Here is an 11,090-nt window from a genome sequence, read left to right as displayed (position 1 = left end):
GAACAAGAGCGTCAGGCCTAAACGCCATCGCGGCTCGAACCCGGCCTACGTTTCGCTCCCCGGCCCCGGCCAGCCCGGCCCCGCGTGCCGCCGCTCAGCCGGCCCTCGGGCCCCGGGGTGTTGCGCCAGTCGAACGCCCGACTGCCCAGGACTCCAAACCCAGGCCCCCGATGACCGCCCGCCGCTCGCTGCCGGCGCAGCCGGGTTTCAGGCCGCCGCCTCCCACCTAGCCCAGCCTCGCGAGGGCGCCCGTGCTCCGCGAAAACCGGAACTGGCCCCTCGCGGCCGCCGTAGACGCGCCTCTGTGGCCTTTGTCACCGCTTTTTTTTTTTCTCCTTCCTCCTTCCTCCCCCCGCCCCCCGTAGTTCCCTTTCACTTCCGGGGTCGCTCTGGATCCGCTGGTTCCGTAACAACATCCCGTTGGCTTCCCTCAGGCGGCGGGACCGGTGCAGCCGCCGCCTCCCAGGAGCGCCGCCCGCCCGGGGCTCACTGCGCTCCTCCCCGGGCCCAGTCCGCCATGGCCACCAACCCGCAGCCGCAGCCACCTCCTCCCGCGCCACCGCCTCCCCCGCCGCAGCCGCAGCCGCCGCCGCCGCCGCCCGGCCCCGGGGCTGGCTCGGGCGCGGGCGGGGCCGGGGGTGCGGGCGCCGGCGCCGGGGACCCGCAGCTCGTGGCCATGATCGTGAACCACCTCAAGAGCCAGGGGCTCTTCGACCAGTTCCGCCGGGACTGCCTGGCCGACGTGGACACCAAGGTGCGGGGCGCGCGGGGGAGCTGCGGGCGCGTGGGGACCGGGGACGACCCCACGGGCCGCCACCTTGCCGGGCAGGCAGTCGGTAGCCCGCCATCGGTCGGTGGGCCGGCGGCTGCCTCGGCGTCCCCAGCCCCGGGGCCGCTCTGGAGCGCGCCGCCTGCCCACCCCGGAGTGCCCTGCGCAGCCGCTTCCTCTCTGAGGGGCCGATTCGTGCCCGGCGCTGTGGGGCTCGCTGTGTTCATTCATTCGCTCAGCTTTTCGTTGCTTTAACAGACTAGTGTTAAGCATCTCCTACGTGCCAGGCACTGCTTAGGTGCTGGGAATATAGGGGTGAGCCACACCGAGTTACTGGTCTTTTGGAGACTCGTCTGCGCTAAGGCTAACGGCGCTTTCATCTCTGATTTCCACTCACCGCCCCCCACCTCGGGTTTACTTTGCGTCCCAAGTTGTTTTTGCCTCCTTTCTTGAAGATTGCTGGTAAGGGTCAGGTCTTTGTCCTTCGGAGAAAGCGCTAAGTGGTAATGAATCGAATTGTTTGCAGTGTTTGCAATGCTGGACTTGGTGAGGGGCGCAGAGCTGGTCGATGGAAAGGTGGGGTACGGGGGTTGGGGCTTTTGTTTCCCCCAGGGACTCTGATTTAATCCCTCAGGCCAAGTCATGTCTCTAAAGTGAGAAAGGAGGAGGGGTCAGAGGGGAGGGGTAGAGGGAACGGAGGAAAGGACGGAGGAGGGGTGACGGCAGGGAAGGAGGGAAGAAGGACTGGACAGAAGAGTGAGTTGGGAAGAGTAAGGGGTATAGGGGAAAGGTTCCCTGTATAAAAATAGCGGGGCTGGGAAGGGAAAGGGAGTTTGTACCAAGTGTCAAAGTGAAAGGGGGATTCGCAGGAGCGGGTCATCTTGGGTGGTTCTGCAAAGGCTGAGTAGAGAAAACGGGAAGGTGCATTCAGTAGGTGGATGGAAACCCAGTAGGTCTAGAAGCAAGTGAAGCAGGAAGCTTTGGTTGGAACCAGTTGGGGGAAAGTTTTTTTTTTTTTTTAAACTTAGATCTGGTTTGGTTCATTGGTTCAGAGTTTCGATGGGGTCAGGGTTTTCACATAGCATGTTCAGCTCTTCTAAAGAAGCGTGTTTGTTTGAGGAAAGGGCTTTGAGGTGAAGCACACACCATTCCCTTATCGCCTCTAGGGAAACCTTTCTGACAGTCTAGGGACATCTTCCCTTTTAAGAACTCTGGCCCACCTTGTAGACCAGAAATAGAATGTGCCTTTTGGGGGTGTTGGAGTTTCTGGACCACATGAAATTGAATTTTCTTGGGGATATTTATCTATGTAGGTAGTATGTAGTTTTCTCACTTCATTTCAGGGAATATGCGCAACTGCCTGTTTGAAAATGATGCCAGTTGGCTTTCTTCCTCCCTCTCCCTTCCTTCCATCCTTTTTTTTTTTTCCATAGGACATGGGGAAGTAAATGTTACCCAACTGTCAATAAGTAAAGCTGTTTTTTTTGTTTGTTTGTTTGTTTGTTTTAATTTGGCAAGTAGAGATTTCACTTTGCTGTCCTTAGAAACCTACAAATCCGTGTGTCATCATTGTGTATGCAGATTGAAAATTCAAATACACCAGCAGTTGGGGGGTGGGGAGCTACAGTATTTAAGGCTCAACTTTTTCTGCATCCACATTCCCTCTGAATATTATTGTTGTGCCTGTAATGTTCCTGCCAGCACTTCTCAAAGTAGAGTCCTAAAACATTTCTTGGGGGGAAAGAAGGAAGCGCAATTGGTTTGACAATCTAACGAGAACTAGAACAAGTGCGCATGTTGACATTAGCACGCAGCCCAAGATCCAGCTCATGCTGGGGCTCCTCTGCTCTGGCCTCCAGATCCCAGGAGCCAGGTTTCAAAGCCATTCCAACCCCTGTGCACTGAGTAGCAAGTGAGGAGGAAAAATCAAGACAGGCCCACCTCTCGGGACTTGGCAGGGTGCTCCCTGACCAAGTGAATATGGCCCCTTTCACTCCAGGTCTTAGCGGCCAATTTTTGGATACTTTCTCAGCTGGAAGTAGCTCCTGGTCACCATAATTATTGTCTATTTCTTTTCAGATTTAAAAGAAAAATCAGAGACAGAAATAATGTAAGTTTATTCACCCAGCAAATACTTATTATACACCAGGCATTGTTTTAGGTACCAGGGACACAGCAGTGAACAGAAAGTCCCTGCTGATTTGAACTTGAAGCCCATCAGAGGAAGTATATCACTCGTGAGAGGTTCTGTGGGAGAGAGAAAGCAGGATGAGGGTGGAAAGGGTTGGTGGTGTGTTTTGCATAAGTTGTCCAGGGAAGATTGGACAAGATGACATTTGAGCCATCGCTGAAGGAGCTGTCCAGCGGCGGGGGGCTGAGCATGCCAACTGGGGAGCACAGCAAGTGCAGAAGGCCTGAGGCAGAGCCTGCTGAGGGAGAAAGGGCTCAGAGCTGAGGTTGGAGCCCCCTGCCACCCTCGCTTTAGAGAGCTGCCCAAGCCCTGGTAAGTTTGGCGCTCCCTGGAGCTGAGAAGCCACTGGCAGGTGTTAGAGCAGAAGCGGGACGTGATCTGACTTCCATCTTTGATGGCTTGGCCTCATGGAGTCATTTACAGTACCCCCTTTACTTTAGCCGTGATGTGGTTTGGACAGTAACGACATGGTCCCCCCCAACTGTAGAAGATCGGCACTAGCTGCACTGTGGAAGCAGACTTCAGACAGCAGGAGTGGACCAGGTGCGGGCGGTCCGCAGCTGTAACCTGGGCAGGCGACGAGAAGGCTCCATGCAGGAGTGGTAGCGGTGGAGGGGTGGGAGGGGCTCGGGCTCCGGCTGTGTTCTGAGGCTAATGCCGGGGGATTTGCTGCTGGTTCGGGTGAGGCATGGAGGAGGAGGAGGAGCCTCTACGATGTGAAGGCTTTTGGCCAGGAGCACTGGAAAAAGAGATAGCTCTTCCCAGAAGAGTAATAGAGGCCCAAATATTATTGTAGTCACTAGGCTTTTTTACCTAAACAAGAACTTAGAAACCAAGAGATTTAACTTTAATAGTTCAAATTCAAGGTTGTTTTATGGGCAAGTAGAGTGCTAAATACATTGTGACATTTGAGCCTGGTGTTGCTGAGGTTTGGAAATATTGGGAAGAATAATTGTTTTAGAATCATCAGGGAGAAAATTAATTCTCATTCACATGAATTTTGGATAAATGGAGAGGAGCATGAGAAATAATCACAAGACTAGTTTTGGTCAGATGTAATATTTGTTGTTCATTCACTAAGTCGTGTTCAACTCTTCGCATCCCCATGGATTGCAGCACGCCAGGCTTCCCTGTCTTCTGCTATCTCCCAGAGTTTGCTCAAATTCGTGTCCATTGAGTCAATGATGCTATCTAACCATCTCATCCTCTGCCACCCCCTTCTCCTTTTGCCTTCAATCTTTCCCAGTTAAATATAGGTATAGAATAGAGGATAGAATATAGGTATTAGTGAAATTCTGGTAACTGGAAGGGGTGGAGGGGTGTCATAGAGGGATAAAATCTTTCTCATCTCCACAACCCAGTCATCTCATCTGATAACTACTTTTTAGTTGCTTATCTGCCCAGCAGTGTGAAAAGGTGTGTGGAAACAAAGTTTAAAAGAGTGAGAGGAGAAGACTTACACTTCAGTAAAGAGATAAATATTGGACCCCCACTCCCTAAAATAGAATACAATACAAGAATTACTTGAATGATAGTGTGTATCGGAGACAGTTGGTACGTGGGAGAAGGGCCATGGATGCCTACCTGGGGTGTCAGGATGAGTTTACGGGTTAGGTAGGCTCTGAAGGTGAGAAGTTTGCCAGCTGGGCAGGGAGAAGGAGTGGTAGGTGTACATGATTAAAATAATGAGAACTTAGGACTAGAGCATAAACTTTGAAGGGTAAGGGAGCAAACAGCAGAAACGGAGGTGGTACAGTTTTGCTTAAAATCATTCAGGAATACTCAGACTCATCTACATTAAAAGTCACATTAAAAAAAAAAAGTCACATAAAAGATGTAAAGAGCATGCGTGGCGGGGACAGCTTGTAGGAAGGAAGCATGCAGTCAGACAGCCCTTCCAGGCAGTGTAGAAACGGCCTGTTAACGTGTGTCGTCTCTCCTGCTTCCTGCGTATCAGTAGTGCTCAGCTTTAGCACAGCTGATATTTTGGGCTAGATAGTCCTTTGTAGGGGGGGACTGTCCTGTGCCCACTAGGATGCCACTAGCAACTCCCCTCAGCAGTGACAATTAGAGATGTCTCCAGGCATTGCCAGAGGTCACCTGGGTGGGTGTAGAGTGGGGGGACGCAAAATTGCTTCCAGTTAGGAACCAGTGCCTTACATCTAATGTAACACCTAGTTCCAGCAGTTGTCCCTTCATAATTTCTCTTGGATCCATGCCTTTCAGCCCATTTTTGCCACTCCAGTACAGATTTCCATTCTTCTACTTATTGCATGCTTTCCTGTGAATATTTTTAGTCTGTTTACTCTCTCACCATAGGAATATCAGGTCAGCTATCACATAACACGCTGCTCATATGTGCTGTGGGTTCCCATTCTCTCTCCCAATAATTGCAGGCTTCGTATATGGTCCTCAAATTCTTCCAAACCCTGGTTCCAAGTTATGTTTCCAACCTCATTTCTCTGTTTTTGTTTTCTATCCTCCAACAAAATTGGATTTAATGGTGTGGGGGCTCCCCAGTGCTCCTGACTCCCTGTTTTCTCATCCACCTGCTCTTACATTGCTGGGTGTACCTGTGCGGCCCGCCTTTCCTACTCCCAGCTCTGCTGTGAAACTTTGAAGGTCCAACTGGGATGCTATTCTCAATGAAGCCTCACTTTGCTCTTCTCCATTTCTTGGCTTCAAATCATCTAACAGTCACACTTCTTGGTATCTTATCTTCTAGTCCCTTGTCCATAAATAGGTATATTTGTCTTTGTTTTCATCTGTAAACATTTTGTTTTAGATAAATAGTATTTGAATGAGTCTTGTTTTATTCTGAAGCAGGAGCATAACACAAGGTTATCAAACCATGAAACTTTGTTGCCAAATTGATGCTGTAAAATGTTAACACTGCTAAAGATACTCAGATTCCTGGGACTTATGGATATTAGTGTTGATATTATGTAACAGTGAGGTTTTTAACATTGATATCTTTTTCTTTCTCTCTAGCCTGCCTATCAGAATCTGAGACAGCGTGTTGACAACTTTGTTGCAAACCACTTGGCAACTCATACATGGAGTCCCCACCTCAACAAGAACCAGCTTAGAAACAATATTCGACAGCAAGTGCTCAAGTAAGTTTCAGATTTGCAAGAGTTCCTAGGAACGCTTAAGAATGTCACTGTGTGCCTTGCCTGAAGGCTGAGACATTTGTGGAAGTTTGTTCACCTTGTGATAATTTTGTCAGATCTGGTGTGGCTACTTCTTACAATGATACAGTGTAATTGTAGAGTAGACTCTAAATCTCTTCAATTTCCCTCATAAATTTGGCAGTCTGATTGTTCCTATAGACCTTTGGAAATATTGAAGGAGTGACTATGTGACTTCAGTAAAAAGCCCTCTAGATGTGATGTGATGTGAATGATGGCAAACGCCAGATTGGTCAGTGTGTCCTATGCAGTTACGTTCACACTTACTTTTTTGACCCTGGAACCAGGCTTTATTATTCCTGGTTTACAAATAAAGACGTTAAAGATGACTGAAATTGAAACGCTTTCTCCTGATTTGAGACAGTGTCTTCTATGTTCTAATATAACTGCTTGCTTTTTTTTTTTCTGGCCAAGTGTGGCTTGTAAGATCTTAGTTCCCCTGTCAGCGATTGAACCTGGCCCTAGCAGTGAAAGTGCTGAGTACTAACCCCTGGACCACCAGGGACTTGCTGGTGTGTGTGTTTTTTTTTTTTTAAATTTTCCTGTGATTTTGCTTGTGGGTTTTAGTGATGATATAACCAAAAAGGGAGTGGTGGTACATTTGGACCTGTTAGAGTCCGTTTCTTGGCAAACACAAAGAGAGCGAGAAAAGCTGCAATGTTTAGATGGACCTAGAAAGATCATATTTGTTCCCCCAAAGAGCAGACTTACAATATTGTTCATGAATATAAGTATTCACCAAGGTAAGAAGACTTGAACCGTCTCTCCCTGCCTCACACCCCAGAAAAGCTGACTGCATTATTTTAAAAGTGCTTTTTAGTCTTCCTGCCTTGACAAATATTTATGTTCAAGTTCACCTACTGGGACGAAATGTGGCTTTTTAAACAGCTAAACAAATCTGATTTATAGCTGTGTGCTTAGTCGCTCAGTCGTGTCTGAGTCTTTGCAACCTCATGGATTAGAGCCTGCCAGGCTTCTCTGTCCATGGGGATTCTCTAGGCGAGAATACTGGAGTGGGTTGCCATGCCCTCCTCCAGGGGATCTTCCCAACCCAGGGATCAAACCCAGATCTCCTGCATTGCAGGCGGATCTTCACCGTCTGAGCCGCCGGGGAAGCACACTTTATAGCTGTTGCCCCTCAGTTCTCTCTTGGCCCTCAGGGACCTTGGAAACCTACCTAGTGTGTTGCTCCCTTGATAGTTCACCCACAGGAAGCCCCACAAATAAAACTTTACACTCTGATTCAAAGATCCATTTAGCCACAGGTAATCCTAGAAACCAGGAACCTGGGGCTCAGACTGCATGTCCTAGTAAATAAGAGAAGAGGGAAATTTGACAGTAGGTTTGTTGTCTACATTTTAAAAGATATTCAGGAACCTGTGAAAGAGTCCAGGTGAGATCACAAGATACCATTAGAGGGCTGCATCTGATTGCTTCTAGGGAGAAGTCAAGGCCTTTCCGGTTGGGCAACAGGCCTTCAAGAGAACAGTAACCAAAAAAGGGGGTAGGGCGCTAGGGGTCAAGTCGGAGGCTAGGGGTCGGTCGGGGGCCAGGGGTAGGCTGAGGCGGGGAGGGGGGCGGAGGCTTACAAACACTATCCAGGCTTTCAGAGCACCAGCCCACAACAGTGTGCATAGCTGCCTCCCTTTTCACAAAGAATAACATTGTTTTAAAAGCATGTTTGGGAAGGGAATGGTCTTAGATTCTTTTTGTCTTTTTCTTCATATGTTAAGAGACTGGCTGGAAGGCACATTTCTTGAAATTGACTTCTTAGCAGGCAAAACCTTTAAAGCCAGGAAGCAGTCATTTGTTCTGTTCTTTTAAAGAGAGCTAAACTCAGTCTTGCCCATGTAGAATCAAGCGCTTAAAATTGTTGTACCAACATAATGACGTTTTCGCAGAACCTTGTTTGGTGAGGGATTGCCAGACACTGCAGTAGGGGGCGCTTGTGACTGTCGGCAGTTAACACTAGAGCAGTGTGCCTGTGGGTGACGGGGACCCTCCTCTGTGGACCAGAGCCGGCGAATTGTCATGTCTTGGGTACTTTAGGCATTGCTCTTACCGCGACATCTGTACAGTTTCTTCTAGCTACTTTACTTATTTTTAATTGAACTGTTCTCTCGTTTAAATTGCATTAGTAAACTTAAGTCTCTTAGATAATATTTTTAAGTTACTCTAAAGAAAGAGTAACTTTTAGCTGTGTCTACCTGATGGTGTAGGGCCTCCCTCGTGGCTCAGTGTTTAAGGATCTGCTGGCCAGTGCAGGAGGTGTGGGTATGGTCCCTGGATCAGGAAGATCCCCTTGAGAAGGAAATGGCACCCCACTTTAGTATTCTGCCCAGGAAATCCCATGACAGAGGAGCCTGGCAGCTACAGTTCGTGGGATCGCAACAGAGTCAGACACAATTTAATGACTAAACAACGACAACTACTAATGGTATAGGAATGTATTTGCACCTATAAACACAATTTTGGACAGTTTTCTTGCATATACTTTGAGAAATACTCGGTTGACTCAGATTGAACTGTTTACAGTTGCCATTTTCATAAGACAAGATAGTTTAATATCTGCAATTTTGCATGGTTCAGTAACCTATCTGCCAGCTCAATAGATAAAAAAAAAATTTTATTCCGTTTATGCATTCATTTGTACAACAGAACCTTAAAATGCAAGGGAGCTCAGAAATGATGACCTGAACTGTGCGGTGTTTTAAGGAAAGACAGGGAAGTAGCCTTCACGAAGACAGTGCTGGCTGCTGGCATTTTGGCTTTGCCCTTGAACCTGGAGCTATGACTTCTCCCCTCCTCTGGTGAGGCAGCCCCGGCTGCACCCACACGTCACTGAAATGAGCCCACGAGGAGCAGTGTGGTTGTTAGCGCGGGCCTCCGTTTTCAAGATCGGGGTGGACCTCTGGGTGAGAGAGAACATAAGTACACGGGGGCCCAGAACGTAGGCATCAGGGAAAGAGACTGAAGCAATCATTTGAAGGGTGTGTTTTATTTTTTAGTTTGTGCCTTTTTTGTGTTTGCACCCTAAAACATTTTTCAGATTGCTTGTCCTCACTTCTTTTCCACCTGCTACATTTTAAAGACACCTCTAAGATATAACGGTGTTTGGAGGATTAGCTTTTTTTTTTTAAGAATCTTAGAACTTAGAAAGCAGGTTACCTACTTTGTGCAGTGGCGTCTCATCTTTCTCTGTGGCCCACATAAACGGAATTGTAGTATCCCAGGGCTGCACGGTGCCTCAGGAAAGGCTAATCGCATCCATCCTCCACTCCAGGCAGCCCAGCACTCAGACAAAGCCCTGCAGGGCGTAAAGACAGACACCTCAGCCCTGTGCAGGGACAGCCGGAGGCCTCGAACCTGCTCTCCCAACACTGTCCAGGGAACTGTGACTCCTCACTTCCCTGTTAGAAAGAAACAAGCTTGAAGTGCGATTCTTCACAGAAATGTGTGTCCTCCTATTTTGTTCAGAGGCCTCTGTGGTTTTCATGCTTCAGACTTTGTTGGCCTTTTTGCGCCTCTGTCTCTTAGGTGTGATATTTCTTTGAACACTTTCTTCCTTTCTCTTCTCTGGAATCAGGACTCGAGTTAAATGTCTTCTCCTTTGTAAAGCATTCACAAATCATCTCAGGGATGGCTAATGATGATAATATTCTTTTCTCATAGTGTATTGTATGTCCTAGTGCCTGTCATGTGGTATTCTGTGTCTCTCTCCCCAACCAAAATAGAGACCAGGTCTTATTTGCAGTGGCTCAGGAGCTAGTGTGGTGCCTGTTGTGTTTAAGACACTAAGAACCTAAGTGTTGAATGAATAAATCATTTCGTCTTTAAAGCAAGAAGATAAGAAGAAGGCCAAAAGTTTTAAGCTTTGTTTTTGTTCTTCTAAAGTTTTTCCTTTTTTTTGTCTCTTTTGGTGTTTTTTCTTTTTTGTAAAGTTTGGAGAAATTGCACTGTGTGTGTATTCTTCAGTTTTTGTGGACACACTAATACTTGTAAGAGAGTTACATCTTTCTGGGTTTTTTTTAAAGTTGTAGAATCCATAGATTTATTTTGTACACAGAATTCAACTTTAGTGGTCATTTATTCCTGTCTGCCATGGGCAGGATTGAGGTAAGCATCACCTACAAGCCTGGCCTTTAGATAACGTCTAGTTCTAAAGGTATTTTGTTTTGCTTTTGTTCTGTCTGCTTTAGTATTTCCACTAGTGACACAGTGTAGATGTGACATATTTTATGTAATTTTTTTTTTTTGCAGTATGCTATGTTAAATGCCGCTATAGTGTGAAACTTATTTTCTGTTGTGTATTCTTCTTGTAATCCAAGAAGGATGGAGAGGAGGCAGTTTGAGAACATATATGTAATTGATACAGCTTTACTTAAAAGGAGTTTGTTTAATACTACATTAATTTCTCTCTTTTTTTCCCCACTTTTCTGTTAATTATCCTGTGTTTCAGATCAGGAATGTTGGAGTCTGGTATTGACCGAATTATTTCTCAGGTTGTGGATCCAAAGATCAACCACACATTCAGACCTCAGGTGGAGAAAGCCGTGCATGAGTTTCTGGCCACGCTCAATCACAAGGAGGACGCGGGTGGCAGCACCGCCCCGGACGACGAGAAGCCGGACTCTTCCACCATCACGCAGGGTGCTTTGCTTTTATTCCTGGGCAGTTCCTTTGCTTCTCTTCTTGCGCTGATTACCAAGTTAGGGGTATTTAGTTCTTTAAAATATTTCTCTTTTCGGCCATTCTCATGAAATTGTAGTTATTTTAATTATCACCCAGATTCTTCAACTGGCGTAACAGTTCTTTTCTTTTTTTTAAATAATGGTCATTTTAATAATGTAGTGGATGGGTGTGTGTGTGTTTCAGTAGAGGCAATAATTACAATAATTAGAGAACATATTCTTTTTCTGGGAACTAGACTGTTCTCACA

The 11,090-nt window shown here is 47.0% G+C and overlaps 1 protein-coding gene across 1 annotated transcript in view; it reads left to right on the top strand.

The window, feature by feature from the left end:
- The first annotated feature begins 372 nt into the window (after positions 1–372).
- Positions 373–11,090, top strand: part of BOD1L1 (biorientation of chromosomes in cell division 1 like 1) — a 51,456-nt gene continuing 40,738 nt past the window's right edge. Inside the window, exons 1-3 of the mRNA XM_043447751.1 lie at positions 373–754; positions 5,952–6,076; positions 10,611–10,801. Coding sequence (XP_043303686.1) covers positions 518–754; positions 5,952–6,076; positions 10,611–10,801 — 553 coding nt within the window. The 5' untranslated portion in view covers positions 373–517. The remainder of the gene's footprint in view (positions 755–5,951; positions 6,077–10,610; positions 10,802–11,090) is intronic.

Source organism: Cervus canadensis, chromosome 26, assembly GCF_019320065.1.
Source record: "Cervus canadensis isolate Bull #8, Minnesota chromosome 26, ASM1932006v1, whole genome shotgun sequence".
NCBI lineage: Eukaryota > Metazoa > Chordata > Mammalia > Artiodactyla > Cervidae > Cervus > Cervus canadensis.
Note: the sequence above shows the minus strand (reverse complement) of the source record. Positions and strands in the feature narration are given on the sequence as shown.